The sequence below is a fragment of the Phalangium opilio genome, unplaced genomic scaffold (assembly GCF_054372755.1).
Source record: "Phalangium opilio isolate 3A_F unplaced genomic scaffold, DU_Popi_V2 ptg000209l_1, whole genome shotgun sequence".
NCBI lineage: Eukaryota > Metazoa > Arthropoda > Arachnida > Opiliones > Phalangiidae > Phalangium > Phalangium opilio.
Window position 1 is genome coordinate 21,970,744 of NW_028324217.1, and position 22,900 is coordinate 21,993,643.

At 37.3% G+C, this 22,900-nt stretch overlaps 2 protein-coding genes, 1 non-coding gene and 1 pseudogene across 3 annotated transcripts; all 4 read right to left on the reverse strand.

The window, feature by feature from the left end:
• Nucleotides 1–3,652: 3,652 nt before the first annotated feature.
• On the reverse strand, nt 3,653–6,087 carry LOC149621271 (uncharacterized). The gene is made up of 5 exons (XM_089855936.1): nt 6,071–6,087; nt 5,943–6,024; nt 5,768–5,872; nt 5,280–5,411; nt 3,653–5,194 (listed from the first exon to the last, which is right to left on the reverse strand). Exons 1-5 carry the CDS (start codon nt 6,085–6,087, stop codon nt 4,898–4,900), a joined length of 633 nt encoding a protein of 210 aa, XP_089712062.1. The 3' UTR covers nt 3,653–4,897.
• Nucleotides 6,088–10,467: 4,380 nt separating this feature from the next.
• On the reverse strand, nt 10,468–10,540 carry TRNAV-CAC (transfer RNA valine (anticodon CAC)). The gene has a single exon. It is a non-coding gene; the product is annotated as a tRNA-Val (tRNA).
• Nucleotides 10,541–11,642: 1,102 nt separating this feature from the next.
• LOC149621273 (uncharacterized) lies at nt 11,643–12,936 on the reverse strand. Its single transcript, XM_089855937.1, has 3 exons — nt 12,888–12,936; nt 12,011–12,655; nt 11,643–11,737 (listed from the first exon to the last, which is right to left on the reverse strand). Exons 1-3 carry the CDS (start codon nt 12,934–12,936, stop codon nt 11,643–11,645), a joined length of 789 nt encoding a protein of 262 aa, XP_089712063.1.
• A 2,228-nt stretch (nt 12,937–15,164) lies between these two features.
• On the reverse strand, nt 15,165–21,739 carry LOC149621274 (uncharacterized; annotated as a pseudogene).
• Between the last annotated feature and the right edge of the window lie 1,161 nt (nt 21,740–22,900).

Sequence of the window (22,900 nt, forward strand, 5' to 3'; positions counted from 1 at the left end):
AACATAATTTATCCCTTTCACTCTAAGTGTGTTCATTAATATGTGTAGAGTACATTCCCAATCCACTGTTGTAGACAAATCATAATTCTCGCCCTTTGAAAATCACCAATCCCTCTTTTCACTCACCCTTTGAAAAGACCAACGATACTTCTTCTTCGGCATCTTCAGACCAAGCCAAACTAATACCTTTAACAATGTGGCTAAAAATAACGATAACGAAAGCGAAAACCCCGGCCACAACTACTACGGCTCGGGTCAAACTAAGAGCCTATCGTATACTACGATGTGGCTAAAAAAGGGAAAGACAATTTTTAAGAAAAATACAATTCGTTTAATTTTTATTATAAAAGCAAGAGTAATATTAAAATCATTTCTTCCCATTAAGTTACTATCATTTTATAAATTCGACCTTTAAAAACCTATCTCCTTTACAAAAATATTGGCACTTTTTTATTGTGGGTGTGCGCGTTTATATGCACAAAAGGCGTTAGTTTAGTCTTTAAATGTGAACGTACAAAAAATTGCGAAGTTTTGGATTTTCAAAAAGGGGAAGCAACAAATTTCTTGCTGGTGCGGTAGTAAATTGCCGTATATATTCATAACTCATCCATATATAACCGCTATTACTTGTGACTAAAAATATATTTTTGACTGGGACCAGACATGAATTTTTGACCAAGGATTAGGTTAGAGGTAAAGAAAGTAGACAAGTTAAGGGCAGTGGCGCCGCCAGAGGTAATCGCGGTAAGCGACTGCTTACTTCAAATTTTGAAGGGGCCTAATTTTGGAGGAAGGGCTTCATTTACAAAAATACGATTTTACTGAAAATATTCAAAATTTAGTCCTGGAGTTGCAGGTGGAATACCGCGATGGCTATTACAGGTTTGGCCGACTTTTGTAGACCGTCGCTATCATAATGGGATGGGGTTAGGACCGTTAGGTTAGTAAAGAATGCGCTTTGGGGATGGGGACCTTTAGTCCTACCGGGCCTAGAAGTGAGAGGCAAAAATACTTTCACGTGATAGAAACCTCCTGCTGGTAGAAATTTATTGGAAGCGAAAGAGGTAACTAAAACGAGCACTTTTCACTTCGACCAGCTCTATTGTGTTACTTTTTTGTGTACTGATAAGGATCGTCAACGGGACGGCGCTGACTCGAGGATTATTATTAGAGAGATTATGCTGCACTTCTTGTAGGCTTCTACAGTGCATTTGTCCAATGCACTTTAGAAGATTACACGTATTGCAACTTAAACTCTCTACTGTTACTTCTTATTTCGAAATAGTATATACAAAGAGGAGAAAGAGGGAGATAGAAACGCGCTTTATAAAATCCGCCGAAAAATAGGGGGGTAGTAAAAACAATTTTCGATACGTTTAGTTTTAGAACGCACATCCTTTGCGCATGGGGGATTGACCTCTTCGCCTTATCTCTGTCATCCCCTACGTCAACTGTGCGCGAGAAAGCAGCGCCCAGGCACCGCGGTGTACCTTAGATTTACCCCCGTTTTCACCACGCATGGATCAATGCTGGGTAGGGGCCCATTCACAAAATACCGCTTACCCCGCAAAAGTTTCTAGCGGCGCCACTGTACACTGATCACATTTGAATGGTTTTTCACCACTGTGAATGCGTTGATGTGCGATCAAATTGCTATTATCTCTACAGACTACCGGCATAATCACACTGACCACATTTGAAGGGTTTTTCACCACTGTGAATGAGTTGATGTCTTTTGAAATCATTCTTCCACGAACTTGCATAGTCACAATGATCACATTTGAAGGGTTTTTCACCGCTGTGAAGGCGTCGATGTTGTTCTAAATAACTCTTCTGACTGCATCTATATTCACACTGACCACATTTGAAGGGTTTTTCACCACTGTGAATGCGTTCACGTCTGATCAAAACATACTTCCGCTTACATGCATAATCGCACTGATCACATTTGAACAGTTTTTCACCGCCATGAATGCGTTTATGTTTGATGAAATCGTACTTATACTTGCAAGAATAGTCACATTGTTCACATTTGAAGCCCTTTTCTTCTTTACCCATTTTAATGCGACGTTGTAGAGCCTTTTTATATTCAGTTGAATATTTGAAGCCCTTTTTACGTTTCTTCTTCAATTTCCCTACCAAAAATATAAACCATAAACATCACCTTGGCTCGAAACCCGAAAGGTTGTACTTTTAACATTTCTTTGCTCTCAAAATAATTTTTGTTCAATCGTTTTAACTTATTGCCAGATCTAACTTATGTTTAAGAATGTAGGACTGATTTAATTACTAAAATAAGAGGTTCATAATTGTTATGACATTTGTCGTAAGTTCCTCCATGTGGAGGTTAGACAGTTCCCGTAATCTTATCCGTAACGATTATAATGGAGTTGCATACTTGCAGGCAATCTTTTGATGATGAATAGCGAAATTCCGTGAACATTTTGCGTAAGCCCCGCCCCTTGGAGGCAAGACGTTAAGTGCTACAATTCAAATATACGTTACGTAGAATCTTAAAAATAACATAAAAAGTGTGAACGTTTTGTCCAACACATTTAAATATGTTCCATATAGGACGTAAATTAAGGTTTTTTGGCTGTGTAGTCTTCAAATCCATTCTATTTACAGATGCTTTTACCAAGTCAAGAACGTTCATCCTAAGGCACATTGATGATCACGAACAAGGGTTCCCCCCCCCCATTTGTAAATGGCTTGTTGTTTGACCAAATTTATTTTCAGTGTGCTTGCAAAGAAACACTAATCAAAGTTGAAGATTTTTTTTCCTGGTTCGCGTTTTAATGTGACGTTTTAGATTTTGAATTAATATTACCCTAGATTAGTTTTCGTCTAAGTTTAAAGCGAAATTAGATCCTAAAACTGAACACTGACTTTCCGGTAGGAAGTTCGTGTCTCCCACATTCGCGATTTTCGAAAGATGAAAAAAAAAAAAATACATTCGGATTTTATTGAGCAAATCGAGAGCGATCTTAAAGTATTCAAATGGAATACGCGACTAGACTTTATACCGAGGAGTCGGAAATAGTTGCTTAGAAATATGACTTCTCAATCTAGGCACTCAAGACTATTAAAGAATGAAATGACTTACGTGCAATTCCCGAACGAGGCGATGAGGTTTTACCTTCTGGATTCTTTGGAGCGACATCTTCAAATGTCTCCGAGTTGGACACCGAACTATTATGTTGAACTGCAATTGGAACTTCGGGTAAATCGCTTTCCATAGAGACGGAGGTCAGTTCTGATAGTTCAATTGGGTTGCGTTCAAGTTGAGGAACAAACACTGGAACACTCAATGAACTCGGATCGACAAACAGTTCCACACTTTGATTTTGTCCATCACTTTTTTTTGCATCTGTCACGGCGATTTCGGATTGGTTTTCATCAAGTTCGTTTTCTAGGACTCTTTCTAGTGAATCGCCTTCGACATTTGCGTCGAGAGAAAGATGCAAATGTTTTTCGGATTCAACATTCAATTCAGGAACACGAAATTTCTTCGATGGAGTTCTATTATCCTCAGTGTCCCCCTCTGTCGAGACACTTTGCGATTTACGATAAGAATCGTTAATGGTAAAATTGTTTTCAAGAGGTTCTCGTGGAGAATCGCTTTCCGTGTTCGTGTCAGGAGTCATTTCGAATTGGTTTTCAACCTTAATTTTAAGTGAAGGCGCACTTTGAGGCAAACTAGAGGGCTGCAAACTGAAAAAAGTCATTCCCAAAGCCTGCCAACTCCAATGGTAAAATTTTCACAAACGCCACAGCCACCCTAACGCCATTGCTATATTTTCAACTCCTCCCTAACGCCACACTAAAGTTCATTTCATTTTTGAATCTCTGCCAAAGCCAATTTTGAAGTTTCACACGAATTCCAATCCCTGCCAAAGCCGATTGACAGATTTAAAAATCTTTCCAATCCCTACCAAAGCCAATTGATAAATTCAATAATATTTCCAATCCCTGCCGAAGCCAATGTGAAATTTAACAATTTTTCCAATCCCTGCCAAAGCCAATGAGAAATCCGACAAGTTTTCTAATAATCCCTGCCAAAGCCAATGAGATATGCGACAAGTTTTCTAATCCTTGACCAAACTAATGAGATATCCGACAAATTTTCCCATCTCTGCCAAAGCCAATGAGAGCTCCAACAAACTTTCTAACTCCAAACACAAAAGCATTTAACCTAACCAATGTTCATTTATATTTACCCCAACGTTTCCCAGCCGGCCGTGTGGTATATTATGAACTTATATATTATGCAGGTTTTCCAACGTTATCCCACTGCATTTTTTCAATTATTTCTATTATAAACTCGAACATTGTTTATAATTGTAGTTTTCCTTTTTACGTTTAATCTAAGGCGACGGAAAAATTTATGACTCTCTAACTTAAAAAGAACAAATAGTTTTAGTTTCGTTTTCTCTCGCACAGCAATGATTTTGATTTTTTTGCGGAGGGACGGCTGTACCAGCCGCGACCGTCATGTGCCGTCTGTGTGGGGTTGAACTTCATGCATCCCGCTTGAGCCAAAACAACCGCGTGGGAAATTCAAAGAGGAAAAATTGACTAATATCACTAATGCCACCCAACTCCAGTTGAATAAAATAAGGCTGGCTCTTAATGCCACCAACTCCATTTGGATACTATAAATGCCAACGCCAGCCAAAGCCACCTGAATCCAACAATAATCCAGTCCCGACCGACTCCCGGATAAGTTTTCGAAATATTTCCACTCCCTTCCGACTCCGTTCCATTTCAGAGATAATATTCCCAAAGCCACCCAAAGCCAAATTATTTATTTTACCCAACTCCAACTCCGACCAAAAATTAGGGAGTCCCTTGGCTTTCTATGGAGTTGGAGTTTTCCCAAAGCCTTTGCAGTCCTCTAAGGCAAACTGTCACTGTAATTCAGTTTAAGGACACATGGATTCGTAATTCGCTTTATAAACCCCATATTTTCAGTTTTTTTCAAGGTAGTTTCAGGGTTTGTATTGCCAACCTCAGAAACAGGTGATTCTTGACTAATATTTTCTTTACTCAGGTTTCCTTGGACATTGACAGCTTGGACACTGTGCATCACAACTGGAAGGGTTAACTCCTGGCCATTAATTTCCAAATCATTTTGAACGGGTTCGGTTTTCACTAATTCATCGTTATCTAATTGAAGTATTCCACTTTTCTCCTATTTTTTAAGCAATTAACAATAACTCTCATTCTTAAAGTAATTCTCTTTCCAATCGACTATGAAAGTGAAGAATGTTGCATACCATCAGATCTTTGATTCTACTTTCCAAGTCTTTGATGACCCTATTGAGTCTTTCAATTTCGTCTATTTGTTTATTTATCGTTAATGATGTTTTCACTCTCTCTTTTGCCATTTTTGAAATTAAAACATTACACTAAACAAAATGAGATTCCATTACAAAACAATCTTCGGAGTTTCTTTGGCTGAACGTATTTTAAAGGGGCAAGCAAAGAAAAAGGGGAAGATAATGACACGCAAGAAGGGGATCAGCAACAAAGGCCCTCGTCGGGTTTCTTTGTTAATAAAGAAACGAAGGACGTGTTGCCAATCCCCTTAGCTTTGTGTCAATCCTGATAGGTGTTTTCACCAATAACCTTAATTAATTAACCCACTCTTAGAGTTTGGTTCTATTTTAAGGGACACCTGATTCAACAACTGTCCATTTAAAGTTTCTCATATCTCTGTGCTTAATTTCACACTGCTAAAAAACCCCTATGCTTAGAAAAGTACCTTGGCTTCCAGTTTCCTAACTCGATCATCTCTAGCTTTTACTTCATTGATTAGATCATCTTTGCTCAAGTGATCATAGTTACATTCTTCCTCGTAGTCCATTTCCTAAAAACAAAGTTTTCGTCATCTTCAGTTTGTCTCAAACAGGCGAAATTCCAATAATTTCGCAAAATACCTCTTTAATCGCCAACCTTTGAAGATTTACTAAACTCATTTCGGAATTTTGTAACGAGAGTTGGTGATATTGTAAATCTACCCTAAAATAAAATAATTTTTCAAACTGAAGGTAAATCAAAAACGGACAAGGAAAGTTTCCCCATACATTCTAGCTTTCGCTATAAAAAGCTAAGAAAAACATAGCGATGCTTAAATTGTGACACTTTTGTTCAAGACTAGGGATTTTCTCAAGCACATTTTCTGAATACAACTACAACTAGCTTCGTATAAATTATTTATTCTGCTAGCATATTCTTTAACAAATTCCATCACTTTTTGTACAGTTATCCTGTTAAGATAACATACGTTATATTTTAATAATAATAAAAAGTATGGCCATAAACAAAGATTTAGTGTTAAAAAGGGCGTTTCCCTCAGTTTAATATACATTCTTACCAGGCAAGGCTTATATTAACGTTGTTTTGGTTTCACAGTTACTCACACTGTTATGTTTTTGCGGTTAAAAAAGAGAAAAAGCTTCAACTTTTATTAACAGCTTTTCTTGTATATAGATACTCTTTTTAATAATCAATAAAAATACATTAAAGCCTTCAAATGAGGAACCGTTACCGTAAAAAAGGAATTCACTAATCACTACAAAGTACGAACGCCTGAAAAAGGGAACGTCTAGCAGACAGCTTATTAACTTTTTCCCAACCGCCGTCAATCAGTCTGGGAAATAAGAATATTTTTTAATACTGGACATTGGGCCAGCCACCCCCCTGGTCTGGAATAAATAAACTGATCCATGACCATTGACCAGGACGCGTCGTCTGCTAAAATAAAGAAGTGGGTAATTAATATAGTTGAGATAATATCTGGACTCTGGTTACCCAGTTACCTTTGAATTTTATTAGTGGTCAAGTACACCTCTGACCCCCCTCTGATTTAATTTTTAAACTGGTCATTCGCCCTATGCCACCGCCTTATTTCCCACGCTGCTTGGGACCAGTGACCCCCTAGTGTCCGAAATAATAAACTGGTTTCTGGACTGGCCCCCACCTTTGTTCTTAGTTAATAAACTGGTCCTGAGGACCAGTAACCCTCACTTCTTGAATTTTAAAACTAGTCCAAGCAATTAATAAACTGGTTTTGAACCAGAGGAAGTGTGCTGAAGACTGCTGTCACTGCTGTGGAGTGAACTGTGGTTCTCTAGAAGTATCATGTCCAGAAAATATCGGAGATTCTGCCAGACTTGGACCGCAAAAACTATCTATAACAATTTTCAAAAGCAAACTAAATATTTTTGTAAAAGTAGGTATTTTGCGATGAAATCAATTCATATGTCTACACTCACAAATCACTCGTTCTAATAAAAAAATAACTACAATACAGAGCTAATTAAAATACAGATTTTTACGCCGAAAAAACAAAAACCTTAAATCTCCCCCCCCCCCATGGTGAATTACCTTGAAATTTAGCATAAAGATACTAATTGAGCTCAACTTTCGAATTATCCCGGTCTCGTTAATTGCAACTCGGTCATTCTAATTGAAATTAATTAAAATCTTGTTTTTTAAGGTACAAAAAAGCTTTCATTGTTTACTTTATATACAGAATCATCAGATTGCAAACTTAACCCAATAAATGTATGATAAAATAAACTGAACAAACAGTAAAATTCTCCCATTAAACCTCTATCCGTGATAAACCTAATAAATACAGAAAACACAACAAGCCTGATTTCAACGTTAAAGTCAGGGTTAGCGACAATTTTCCTGTCTCTGTTGAAACCATGTAGTACCTGAGCTGATGACGAAGTTAAAGTAATTAAAGACGCAAATGACGAACCAGGACATTTAGCAAGTACTACATCAACACCTGAAGAAACTTCAGACAATTTATGTGCTAATGAAAGCTCCGAGGGGACTGATAACGGAAATGGAACTCGTTCGAAAGAAGAAAAGCTCAAAGGTTTGGAAAATCGCTTGGAACAATTCGAAAAACGTATCCAAAATTTATTATGGCTTATTTTAGCATCGTCTTTGTGAATTTTATTACATTTAATATAAAATTAGTTCTGAAAATGGAGTTGTTACAACTGGGTATAGTGCACCAAGATTATTTCCTCTGAAAATGAGCGGCGCTTCCGTTAATACAATTTATAACGGAGAAATTTAATAGATTGTTACATACACAGTGTCGGCCCATTCATTACACAAAACGATGAAATATGGTTATTGTCGTACACATTTAAAATGTAAATTCATCTATTCATTCATGTGACTTCTACGTTTATGTACTATCAAGTGACACTTCTGTCTGCATATATATAGTCCCACCGATCACACTTGAGGCGTTTTTCACCATATTATTCTTCTGTGTGCTTGCATAGTCACACTGATCACAAAAGAAGGGTTTTTCACCACTGTGAAAGCGTTGATGATTGATCAATGCATTCTTCCACGTACTTGCATAGTCACACTGATCACATTTGAAGGGTTTTTTACCACTGTGAATACGTTGATGCGCGATCAAATTACCCTTCTGCGTGCATAAAAAGTCACACTGATCACATTTGAAGGGTTTTTCACCACTGTGAATACGTTGATGCGCGATCACATTACCCTTCTGCGTGCTTAAAAAGTCAAACTGATCACATACGAAGGGTTTTTCACCTCTGTGAATGCGTTGATGTGCGATTAAACCAATCTTCTGGGTACAATTATAGTCACACCGAACACATTTGAAGGGTTTTCACCACTGTGAATGCGTTGATGTCTGATCAAGCGATTCTTCCACGTACTTGCATAGCCACACTGATCACATTTGAAGCGTTTTTCTTTGGTATCCCTTCGAATGCCAAGTTCAAGCTCCCTTTCATTTTCAGGTGAACATTACTATCGAGTTGAACATTTTTTCTCGGATTTTCCTACAGAAAGGAAATAGATTAAAACCTCAAATTATATCATACAACTCGCATCATAAACATTTCACTATCCAAAGGCAATTGATATAACAGGTTATGCTTAGGCTTAAAAAGACACAAAGGCAAACAAAACAAGCTCAGAAACAATAACCGATGTCCGAGTCGAAGCAGCGGTTTCCAAATCTAATATATGCGTTGAGAACGTGGAAGATTGAAACTTGATCCCACGTTAGACACTCGCGTAATACAGAATGCAAACTACCCCATTATAAACGTACAATAAAATATACGTGACAATATGAACAGCCATATTCTGCCATTAAACCTCTGTCGGTGCATGATAACACCTACTAAGAAGTGAAAAAACGCAACCATGAATTCAACGGTAAAGTTAAGCTTAGCGACAATTTTGCAGTCTCTCTCGTTTCTGCTGAAACCAACTAGCACAAGAAGTTATGACGAAGTTAAAGTAAGGAAAGAAGCAAATTATGATTAATCAATTATTATGGTAAGAATATCATTCTTTAATTATATAAAAACGTCTTGGTTTGGACCAAGGCCGAAAAAACAAACGATATGTGTGAGGTTTATCAATTGACTGAAGTTTCAGATATTGAAATTTTTTTCTAGTTATTTTTATCCACTCAATCCTTAATCAATATTTAATTCAATCAACTGATTTTACGGTTAATCGATCTAGTCCCTCTAAATTAATTGAAAAAATTACATATCTACGCTTTTTCAAGAACAATTACATTTTCCGAAAACATTTTATCATGAAATTAATTATTATTGAAAAAGCGTAGATATGTAATTTTTTCATTTAATTTAGAGGGACTAGATCGATTAACCGTAAAATCAGTTGATTGAATCAAATATTGATTAAGGATTGAGTGGATAAAAATAACTAGAAAAAAATTTCAATATCTGAACTTCAGTCAATTGATAAACCTCACACATATCGTTTGTTTTTTCGGCCTTGGTCCAAACCAAGACGTTTTTATATAATATCTGTCACTTCAGTCTTAATGTAGTTAAATTTTGAATAATTATGTTTGCTTTACCGTCATACATTTGCACTCTAAAATATAATGGTGCATTCAAACACCATATATGCTGTTTTTTCCAGTGCCAAAAAAGACATCATTTAGGGTGTACTTTAACCCCATTTCTATGATCATTTCACGCCATTTACTAATATTATTTGGAAGTATTAAGGAAATATTAGGCATTTAAGCACCATTTACAGTGGCTTTTAGCATCTTTTTTTTGGCAATCTGTTGAACTTCTAATATTACTTAGTTTAATGGTTTTAAAAGTTGGGAAAAAGTATGCTACCTATGTCACATTATTAAACCAAGTGAAGTGAAATAATTGTTAAATATTTATTATAACCACTACACCACAGACACGTGGTAAGTCTAAGTTTTCCAAGAGATCTAACTAATTATTATGTCCAATCACGATGGTTAAAACATGCATCTACTTGGGCTCGAAACTGGGACTTTCCGTGTGTGAAGCGGACGTGATAACCACTACACCATTAATACGTGGTAATACTGAGTTTTCCAAGAGAACTAGCTAATTCAAGCGCCCAATCACGATGGTCAAAACATGTATCTACCAGGGCTTGAACCTGGGACCTTCCGCATGTGAAGCGGACGTGATAACCACTGCACCATAGATACGTGGTAGCACTGAGTTTTCCAAGAGACCTAGCTAATTCTTATGTCCAATCACGATGGTCAATACATGTATCTACCAGGGCTCGAACCTGAGACCTTCCGCGTGTGAAGCGGACGTGATAACCACCACAATACAGATACGTAATAACACTGAGTTTTCCAAGAGATCTAGCTAATTATTATGTCCAATCACGATGGTCAAAGCCGTACTTCTGTAATTAAGTAAAATTAACATACTTAGACTTAATTGTTTTGATCAAGCTGGCCGATAGCACACCCTGAATACTTAATTGTTAATTTAAGATAGTTCCGAAAAGTATCTTCGCTGTGGTTTTTAAAGGGGCTAACCGGACCTTTCCCAATGTAAGTCTGCCTTCATTTCCTTTTATCGCCACTGTTTCTATTTTGGCGCTGCTGTCGGGCAAATGTCTCAAAGCTATATATCCCTACTCCAACAGATCCGTTGGATAATGAATAGATGGCGCCACCATAGACCAATTTACTACTATTGGAAATAAGTGTCCCAACCCCAATAAAATGTAGTACCCGGGAAAGGTCCGGTTAGCCCCTTTAAGTTATCGTTGGGGAAAAATCACGAAAAACCCATGTTAATCTCCATAGGAAATTAGCAAAAGCGGGTGAATATTACTTTAACGTTACAAAACGGTATCAAGTCATATCTACAAGGGCCTACCGGCCCTGTAGAATACCGAAGATATAATTACTGATAAACTATTTGTCATATTAAATATTGTTAATTATAGTTTAAAAGAAGGGTTACATTAAATATTGTCGTGAAGGTTTTATAAATAACTAACACAAACATCGTTTTACTACCAGTTTACCGTTAAGACGTTAGGCTAGTTACACTCCACAATTTTATAAAACCGTGTAGCCTGTCCGGTGACTATTCCGTCACGAATGGTTTTTTAGTTTTTTATAGTTTTTCTATGATCGAAAACATTTTGTTACTGAGCGTCTACTACAGTTGTCAAGAACTGTAATGTGTGAAACGAAAATGAAAACACGTTGCGCAATTAACACTTTTGAAATGGTTCTTTGCGAGTTTTAAATTGCTGAGTATGCTTAACTACAATCCATTTTATTAGTCCATGTGATTATAACGTCGATGTTTGATCAAACTAATCTTCTGCGTGCTGCCATAATCACACTGATCACATATGAAGGGCTTTTTCAACGCTATGAATGCGTGGATGTTTTATCAAATTATAATTCTGTGTACATTTATAGTTACACCGAGCACATTTGAAGGGTTTTTCGCCGCTATGAATTCGTTGATGTCTGATCAAACAATTCTTCGTCGCACTTGCGTAGTCACACTGATCACATTTGAAGGGTTTGTCACCACTGTGAATGCGTTGATGTCTGATCAAATTAATCTTCTGCGTGCTTGAAAAGTCGCACTGATCACATTTGAAGGGTTTTTCACCACTGTGAAATGTGCGATCAAACCAATCTTCTGTGTACATTTATAGTCACAACGAGTACATTTGAAGGGTTTTCCGTCGCTATGAATGCGTTGATGCACGATCAAATTATCCTTGCGCGTGCTTGCAAAGTCACACTGATTACATCTGAAGAGTTCTTCGCCGCTGTGAATGCGTTTGTGTTTGATCAAACTACTCCTGTTCTTGCTACCATAGTCACACTGTTCACACTTGAAGGGCTTTTCACCGCTATGAACGCGTTGATGTGTGATCAAAACATACTTCCGCTTACATGCATAGTCACACTGATGACATTTGAAGGGTTTTTCTCCACTGTGAATTCGTTGATGTCTGATCAAATTAATCTTCCACGCACTTGCATAGTCACACTGATGACATTTGAAGGGTTTTTCACTCCTGTGAATGCGTTGATGGATGATCAAATCATCCTTCCGCGTACTAGCATAGTCACACTGATCACATTTGAAGGGTTTTTCTCCAGTGTGAATGCGTTGATGTGTGATCAAATTACTCTTGTTCTTGCTAGCATAGTCACACTGATCACATTTGAAGTGTTTTTCCTTGGTATCCTTTCGGTCGTCAAGTTCAAGCTCCCTTTCATTCTCAGGTGAACATTTGTATCGAGTTGAACATTTTTTCTTGGATTTTCCTACAGAAAGGAAATAGATTAAAACCTCAAATTATATCATACAACTCGCATCACAAACATTTCACTATCCAAAGGCAATTGATATAACAGGTTATGCTTAGGCTTAAAATGACACAAAGGCAAACAAAACAAGTTCAGAAACAATAATCGATGTCCGAGTCGAAATAGCGGTTTCCAAAGGTTTGACCTTACCGAATCTAATACATGCGTTGAGAAAGTGGAAGATTCAAACTTGATCCCACGTTAGACACTTGCGTAATACAGAATGCAAACTTCCCCATAATAAACGTACAATAAAATATACGTGACAATATGAACAGCCTTGTTCTGCCATTAAACCTCTGTAGGTGCATGATCACACCTACTAAGAAGTGAAAAAACGCAAATATGAATTCAACGGTGAAGTTAAGCTTAGCGACATTTTTGCTGTATCTCCTGTTTCTGCCGAAATCAACAAGAACAAGAAGTGATGACGAAGTTAAAGTAAGGAATGAAGCAAATTATGATTAATCAATTATTATGGTAAAAATATCATTCTTTAATAGCGAAGATAAATTACTGATATACCATTTGTCATATTAAATATTGTTAATTATATTTTTTTAAAAAAAGGTTACATTAAATATTGTCGTGAAGGTTTTATAAATAACTAACAGAAACATCGTATTACTACCAGTTTTCCGTTAAGACGTTAGGCTTGTTACATACCACAGTTTTGTAAAACCATTTAGTCTGCCCTGTGACTATTCCGTCACGATAGGTTTTTTAGTTTTTTATAATTTTTCTATGAACGAAAACATTTTGTTAGTGAGCATCTACTACAGAACGGTAATGTGTGAAACGAAAATGAAAACACGTTGCGCAATTAACACTTTTTGAAATGGTCCTTTCCAAGTTTTAAATTGCTGAGTATGCTTAACTACAATCCTTTAATTAGTCCATGTGATTATAACGTCGATGTCTGGTCAAACTTATCTTCTGCGTGCTGCCATAATCACATATGAAGGGTTTTTTCAACGCTATGAATGCGTTGATGTTTGTTCAAATTATGCTTCTGTGTACATTTATAGTTACACCGAGCACATTTGAAGGGTTTTTCGCCGCTATGAATGCGTTGATGCACGATCAAATTATCCTTCCGCGTGCTTTCAAAGTCACACTGATTACATCTGAAGGGTTTTTCGCCGCTGTGAATGCGCTTGTGTTTGATCAAACTACTCCTGTTCTTGCTACTATAGTCACACTGTTCACACTTGAAGGGCTTTTTTCCGCTATGAACGCGTTGATGTGTGATCAAAACATACTTCCGCTTACATGCATAGTCACACTGATGACATTTGAAGGGTTTTTCTCCACTGTGATTTCGTTGATGTCTGATCAAATTAATCTTCCACGCACTTGCACAGTCACACTGATGACATTTGAAGGGTTTTTCACTACTGTGAATGCGTTGATGGATGATCAAATCATCCTTCCGCGTACTTGCATAGTTACACTGATCACATTTGAAGGGTTTTTCTCCAGTGTGAATGCGCTGATGGACGTTCAAATCGCTCTTCCGCGTACTTGCATAGTCACACTGATCACATACGAAGGGTTTTTCATCACTGTGAATAAGCTCATGTGTGATCAAATGAACCTTCTGCGTACTTGCAAAGTCACACTGATGACATTTGAACGGTTTTTCACCGCTATGAATGCGTTGATGTTTGAACAAATTAATCTTCTGCGTGGATCCATAGTCACACTGATCACACTTGAAGGGTTTTTCACCACTGTGAATTCGTTGATGTCTGATCAAATTAATCTTCACGCACTTGCATAGTCACACTGATCACATTTGAACCGTTTTTCTTTGGTATCGTTTCGAATGTCAAGTTCAAGATCTCTTTTATATTCAGGGGAACATTCGTATCGAGTTGAACAATTTTTTCTCGGATTTTCCTACAGAAAGGAAATAGATTAAAACCTCAAATGATATCAAACAACTCGCATCACAAACATTTCAATGTTCAAAGGCAATTGATATAACAGGTTATGCTTAGGCTTAAAAAGACACAAAGGCAAACAAAACAAGTTCAGAAGCAATAACCGATGTCCGAGTCGAAACAGCGGTTTCCAAAGGTTTGACCTTACGCGTTGGGATAACATGGGAACGTTAGAAATTTGGGTAAAACTGAACACAAACTTTCGCATGATCGACGTATAATAAAATACACGTGACAATATGAACAGCCATATCCTGCCATTAAATCTCCGTAGGTGCATGATAATACCTACAAAGTAGTGAAAAAAAAAACACAAGTATGAAGTCAAGGGTAAAGTTAGAGACATTTTTGCAGTCTTTCCTGTTTCTGTTGAAACCAACTGGCACAAGAAGTGATGACAACGATGAAGTTATTAAAGAAGCAAATTAAGATTCAATGCAATAACATATTAATCAATTATTAGGGTAACATTTTTATTCTTTAATAGCGAAGATGATATTCCATTTTTAATATAAATATTGTTAATTATAGTCAAATAAAGGGCTATATTCAATATTACTGGTGAAGGATTTATAAATAACTAACACAAACATAGTATTACTACCAGTTTCCCGTTAAGACGTTAGGCTAGTTACATTTCACAATTTTATAATACGATAAGAAGTGATGACGAAGGGAAGAAGCAAATTATCATTAATCAATTATTACGGTAAAAATATCATTCTTTAATAGCGAAGATATAATTACTGATAAACAATTTGTCATATTAAATATTGTTAATTATAGTTTTAAAAAAAGGGTTACATTAAATATTGTCGTGAAGGTTTCATAAATAACTAACACAAACATCGTATTACTACCAGTTTTCCGTTAAGATTAGGCTTGTTACATTCCACAATTTTGTAAAAACGTGTAGCCTGCCCTGTGACTATTCCGTCACGATAGGTTTTTTAGTTTTTTATAATTTTTCTATGAACGAAAACATTTTGTTAGTGAGCGTCTACTACAGTTGTCAAAAAACAGTAATATGTGAAACTAAAATGAAAACACGTTGCGAATTAACACATTTTGAAATGGTTCTGTCCAAGCATGGTTCGTACGAAATTTTTACATTAAAAATCCCTGACTTTTCCAGGTTATCCCTGACCATTTTAAGGTATTTACCAGAGCCCACTTTTCACACCTGGCTCATATTTAGCATTGCTCGAAGCATGGTTTGATATACCAAACGAAATCCCTGACATATCCCTGACTTTTTAGGAAAATGTTTTAAATCCCTGACTTTTTCCGCTATTTTCCATATCCCTGACTTATCCAGGTTTTCAAGGTTATCCAGGTTCCGTACGAACCCTGCCAAGTTTTAAATTAGTGAGTATGCTTAAATACAATCCATTTTATTAGTCCAAGTGACTATTACGTTGATGTCTGATCAAATTACTCTTCTGCGTGAATCCATAGTCACACTGATCACATTTGAAGAGATTTTCACCACTGTGAATGCGTTAATGTCTGAACAAATCACAATTCCGCGGGCAAGCATAATCACACTGATCGCATTTGAAGGGTTTTTCACTACTGTGAAAGCCTTGATGTCTGATCAAACTAGTCTTCCACGCGCTGGCATAATCACACTGTCCACACTTGAAAGGTTTTTCACCACTGTGAATGCGCTGATGGCTGATCAAATCACTCTTCCACGCACTAGCATAGCCACACTTATCATATTTGAAGGGTTTTTCTCCAGTGTGAATGCGTTGATGTGTGATCAAAGTACTCTTGCGCTTGCTACCATAGTCACACTGATCACATTTGAAGGGTTTTTCTCCAGTGTGAATGCGTTGATGTGTGATCAAATTACTCTTGTTCTTGCTCCCATAGTCGCACTGATCACATTTGAAGCGTTTTTCTTTGGTATCCTTTCGAATGTCAAGTTCAAGCTCCCTTTCATTTTCAGGTGAACATTTGTATCGAGTTGAACATTTTTTCTTGGATTTTCCTACAGAAAGGAAATAGATTAAAACTTCATATGATATCAAACAACTCGCATCACAAACATTTCAATGTTCAAAGGGAATTGATATAACAGGTTATGCTTAGGCTTAAAAAGACACAAAGGCAAACGAAAAAAAGTTCAGAAACAATAATCGATGTCCGAGTCGAAATAGCGGTTTCCAAAGGTTTGACCTTACCGAATCTAATACATGCGTTGAGAACGTGGAAGATTCAAACTTGATCCCACGTTAAACACTCGCGTAATACAGAATGCAAACTTCCCCATAATAAACGTACAATAAAATATACGTGACAATATGAACAGCCATGTTCTGCCATTAAACCTCTGTAGGTGCATGATAACACCTACTAAGAAGTGAAAAAACACAACCATGAATTCAACGGTAAAGTTAAGCTTAGCGACAATCTTGGTGTCTCTTCTGTTTCTGCTGAAATTAACTAGCACAAGAAGTGATGACGAAGTTAAAGTAAGAAAAGAAGCAAATTACGATTAATCAATTATTATGGTAAAAATATCATTCTTTAATAGCGAAGATATAATTACTGATATACCATTTGTCATATTAAATATTGTTAATTATATTTTTTAAAAAAAGGGTTACATTAAATATTGTGGTGAAGGTTTTATAAATAACTAACACTATCGTATTACTACCAGTTTCCCGTTAAGACGTTAGGCTAGTTATATTCCACAATTTTATAATACGATATAGCCTGTCCGGTGATTAATCCGTAACGATAGGCTTTTACAATTTTTCCACGAACGAAAACTTTTTTCTTAGTGAGAATCTACTACAATTGACAAGAACAGCAATGTGTGAAACGAAAATGAAAAAGCGTTGCGCAATTGACACAATTCGAAATCATGGTTCTTTCCAAGTTTTAAATTAGTGAGTATGCTTAAATACAATCCATTTTATTAGTCCTTGTGATTATAACGTCGATGTCTGATCAAATTACTCTTTTGCGTGAATCCATAGTCACACTGATCACATTTGAAGGGTTTTTCACCACTGTGAATGCGTTGATGTTTGATTAAAGTACTCTTCGAGGTACTAGCATAGTCGCACTGATCACATTTGAAGGGTTTTTCACCGCTATGAATGCGTTGATGTTCGATTACAGTACTCTTACGGGTACTAGCAAAGTCGCACTGATCACATGAAAAGGGTTTTTCGCCGCTATGAATGCGTTGATGTGCGATCAAAGTCCACTTACGGGCACTAGCATAGTCGCACCGTTCGCATTTGAAGGGTTTTTCACCGCTATGAATGCGTTGATGTTTGATTAAAGTCCACTTATGGGTACAAGCATAGTTGCACTGATCACATTTGAAGGGTTTTTCACAGCAAAGAATGCGTTGATGTACGATTAAAGCACTCTTACTGGTACTAGCAAAGTCACACTTATCACATGAAAAGGGTTTTTCGCCGCTATGAATGCATTGATGTGCGATTAAAGCACTCTTACGGGTACTAGCATAGTCGCACCGATCACATTTGAAGGGTTTTTCACCGCTATGACTGCGTTGATGTAAGATCAAACTAATCTTATGCGTACATTTATAGTCGCACTGATCACATTTGAAGGGTTTTTCACCGCTATGAATGCGTTGATGTTTGATTAAAGTACTCTTACGGGCACTAGCATAGTCGCACTGATCACATTTGAAGGGTTTTTCACCCCTGTGAATGCGTTGATGTCTGAACAAATCATAATTCCGGGTGCAAGCATAATCACACTGATCGCATTTGAAAGGTTTTTCACTACTGTGAATGCCTTGATGTCTGATCAAACTAGTCTTCCACGCGCTGGCATAATCACACTGTTCACACTTGAAGGGTTTTTCACCACAGTGAATGCCTTGATGTTTGATCAAATGATACTTCCGCGTACTAGCATAGGCACACTGACCGCATTTGAAGGGTTTTTCACCGCTATGAACGCGTTGATGTGCGATTACATTACTCTTACGAGTACTAGCATAGTCACACTGATCACATTTGAAGCGTTTTTCCTTGGTATCCTTTCGAATGTCAAGTTCGAGCTCCCTTTCATTTTCAGGTGAACATTTGTATCGAGTTGAACATTTTTTCTTGGATTTTCCTACAGAAAGGAAATAAATTAAAACTTCAAATGATATCAAACAACTCGCATCACAAACATTTCAATGTTCAAAGGCAATTGAATAACAGGTTATGCCAAAAGTAGATAGGGGGAAAGTAAAGCTCGAGGATGGTCCCCCACCTTTGACTGTGGGTTTCCTCTAAGTTTAGAAGCTCTCTCTCCTCTCCCTTACCCCCTATGCGAGTTAGGCAATGACGTTTGAGAAAACACCCCAACCCCTTATCGATTTTTTATGAGAGGTAGTTCATAGCGACGGCAGCGCCCCGGGACAGTAGCCGGTGAAATTATCTGCTCTAAAGGAAAATTTAAATCGACCAAGTGTTACATCGTTTAAAAATTCGGGCGCTGATTTTTATCCTTTAATTTTTGTATTTCCCTGTCACATATAATTACAGGGTCGGGCCCATTTTAGTTGACTAATCCACCTAGTCCAGGCAAAAAGAAATGCAGAATAACCACCACTATCTTCTTCATGTTTTGACTTAAGAAGATCACACTGGCAAATCATATCATATAACAGTACATTCATGGATCCATTACCTTTCATACAGTTAAACATTCTAATTCTACTAATCTACTTCCAGTATCGTCCGTATATCCGTATTCAATCTTGTTAAGCCTTAGCTAGTAGGAGTCCTTTTAAAACTGTTTACAGAACTATTTTTCAGTTGCAAATAGGCACTGGCAATGTGCAATGCCTCTCCTGCGCGAGGGGGTAGGAACTGTGTGAGAGAGGAAAGGGGGTTTCTAGGTTTTCATGGCGCGGGGGATCTTCCAAGTGCTTTACTTTCCCCCCTATCTACTTTTGGTTATGCTTAGGCTTAAAAAGACACAAAGGCGCAAACAAAACAAGTTCAGAAACAATAACCGATGTCCGAGTCGAAACAGCGGTTTCCAAAGATTTGACCTTACCAAATCTAATATATGCGTTGAGAACGTGGAAGATTGAAACTTGATCCCACGTTAGACACTCGCGTAATACAGAATGCAAACTTCCCCATAATAAACGTATAATAAAATATACGTGACAATATGAACAGCCATATTCTGCCCTTAAACCTCTGTAGGTGCATGATAACACCTACAAAGTAGTGATAAAACACAAGTACGAATTCAAGGGTAAAGTTAAGCTTAGCGACAATTTTGATGATTCCTAACCTAATATATGCTTTGAAATTGTGGAAACTTCAAAAAAAAAATATATATTCTATGGTAATAAAAATAGACTTATAAACAGATTCTATATTATTTATTTCAATGATATTCCACGTGAACCTAGGAGGTGCACAAACCTATGACTGTTGAATATATTTGCAGTGATGTCACCGGGTTCGATCAAGGAGCGGGAATGGAAGCTTTACCCTGATTCGATTAGTTAAACTTATAGAACCATCTGAATCTCTATTTAGAGACAACGCACAGTCTGCTTTATGCCTTAGTGTGAATTTTAATTTCGATCCGGCCCGAGCCGTTAAATCTTTGCAGACAATTGTAATTAAACATTAATGAGCATTGCACATTACATTATCTAAAGAAACTTTGTTAAACAGCCCGATATGTACCTATCCTATGAATGTGTTTATGTGCAATCAAGCTACTCTTCCGAGTACTTCCAAAGTCACACTGATCACATTTGAAGGGTTTTTCGCCACTGTGAATGCGTTGATGACAGATCAAATGATTCTTCATCGTGCTGGCCTAATCACACTGATCACATTTGAAGGGTTTTTCACCGCTATGAATGCATTGATGTGCGATTAAAGTACACTTACGGGCAGTAGCATAGTCACACTGATCACATTTGAAGGGTTTTTCACCACTGTGAATGCGCTGATGTACGTTCAAATCGTTACCAATTTCCAATTTATTCTGGCACCCCCTCTCTATTGCCAAAGTATTTTGGGCCAAAATAAGCACCAGTGATGATAAGATAAGAGTGAAGATCCTTGGGAAAGGGAGCATTTTAAGGGTTTGTTTCATTATTCAAGTGCTACAGTTCAAATTATGGAGAATCTTAAAAATAACATAAAAAGTGTGAACGTTTCGTCCAACACATTTAAATATGTTACAACCACAACGACTTAAAATTAGCATAGATTAGCGGCTTTTTGCCCAAGATTAGTTTTCATCTAACTTTAAAGCGGAATTTTTCGGACTGATTTTCCGGCAGGGAGTCTGTGTCTCCCACATTCGCCATTTTTGGAAGATGAAAGCCAAACAAGGTCGATCTGAGAGCAGTTAAATCATGTTCGTGTCTGATCAAAGAACCGTTCTCAGAGCTAGTATAGTCACACTTATCAAGTTTGAAGCGTTTTTCTTCAGTACCATTTTTAATGTGACGTTCAAGATCACTTTTATATTCAGGAGATATTTGTAAAGAGTTGAACGTTGCTTCTCGGATTTTCCTTCAGAAAGCAAACAAACTGAAATTTGTCACAATTTGAATCAAACACACAGCACTGTTCAATAGCACTTGATAAAACCGGTCATGGCGAGGACAAAAATGGCTCAAAGTTAAAGAAAACAAAGTTCGGAAAACAAAATTAATACCGCTCCGAATCGAGATGACTACCTCCGAAGATTTTACCCATCAGAGAGTGGAAACTAATGGTTATTAATTATTAAGAAAATATTTAAGGTTTTAGTCTATTGCAATAAAAATATGCTTATAAAATAAATTGGAAGGGAAAATGGTATGACTGCCGTTATTGAAAGGCGTTATAATGTCCTCTCTTCTTTTTTGTTTCTAGGTGATCGAGTTAAAATGCAAGTAACTGCAATTCGTTAACACGTAACTCCAAATTAAGCACTTGGACTGGCGTTACCCTTATGAACTGAATATAATTGTAGAGAAAGTGGAAAATTTTCGATAAGTCGGATATCATCATAATTTTAGGATATGATGGCCACTTCTCCGAGGAAGGTAGACACTCAGCATAAGCGGTGTATGTGACAAAACCGTGATTTACTTATTGCAACAATTGACTCAGATGAAATTGTCCTGGATAGTTTGCAACGACTATAACAATATTTTTCCGAAAGGCTCTACCCAAATCCCAAGGATGTTTACCTTAACACCATTTTCTCTTTAAATCCATTGTTTCCCCATACATTAAGTAATTTTCAGTGCATTACAAATTGTGTCCTTTTCATTTTCAATAATAGATCGTTTCATATTTCATTATCAGTAAGACCAAAAGCGGTAAGGCTTCACAGACAAAGTATGCATCTTGGGCCATAGGTGAGCTACACGATATATTCGAAACGCCTCGTAAAGAACCTCCTAGCACGCGAAGGACAATTATTCGGTGACGCGGTTCCTTCGACACTGTTGGAGATAAGCGACAGCGCCATAAAAAACGAAGCCTAACTTTGATCTATTTTAAATTATATTTTTTTGTTCTATTTCTATATAAAGCCTGTTATTACTAAAATCAATGTTCACAATAAAATCCGTTATCAGTTTTGAAACCCGGTTCAGTTTCTTACGCTTACCTACAGTAATCTAACAGGTTATGGGCTTAGTTCCGCTTATCGCTGCGTCGTGTTAAACAATTTGACTAGCGTAGCGCCTTGGTATAATGGCAACGAGTACCGATACCAAACCTACCATCACGAAGTTGAACGAAGCTAATAACCAATTGTGGAAATTCAAGCTAAAGATGCTCTTGTCCAGAGACAACCTTTGGCAAATGATAGAGAGTGATCCACCAACGGAAATGACGACCGACTGGGCCAAGCGTGAGCGACAGGCTCAGGCTGCCATTGCCTTAGCTCTCGAAGATGATCAACTCATTCACATTGTGAACGATACCACAGCTCGAGCAATGTGGAACACGCTGAAGAAACTTCACGAACAGTCCACTATCACAAGTAAACTCTTTCTTCTCAGAAGAATTCACAAGATGCGTTTCACTGAAGGTCAAACCATGAAACAACATATCTCCGCCATGATGGAACTTGTGGAACGTTTACGCGGTATAGGGGAGAATATGAAAGATAGCTACGTCGCGTGCATGTAACTATGCAGTCTCCCGGATACCTACGATAATCTTATCACGGCGTTAGAAGTCAGACCCGAAGCTGATTTGACTCTGGAGTTCGTACGTTCAAAACT

Coding starts and splice junctions, on each gene's coding strand:
- LOC149621271 (XM_089855936.1), bottom strand. Junction 5,412..5,767: donor TTAGGAAACTGGAAGCCAAG/GTACTTTTCTAA, acceptor CATTTTGTTTAG/TGTAATGTTTTAATTTCAAA. Junction 5,195..5,279: donor GTAGAATCAAAGATCTGATG/GTATGCAACATT, acceptor CTTAAAAAATAG/GAGAAAAGTGGAATACTTCA.
- LOC149621273 (XM_089855937.1), bottom strand. CDS start 12,936: ATGGGGAAGTTTGCATTCTGTATTACGCAAGTGTCTAACGTGGGATCA. Junction 12,656..12,887: donor AGTGTCTAACGTGGGATCAA/GTTTGAATCTTC, acceptor TCCTTTCTGTAG/GAAAATCCAAGAAAAAATGT. Junction 11,738..12,010: donor TAAATGTACACAGAAGATTG/GTTTGATCGCAC, acceptor ACGCATTCATAG/CGTTGAAAAAGCCCTTCATA.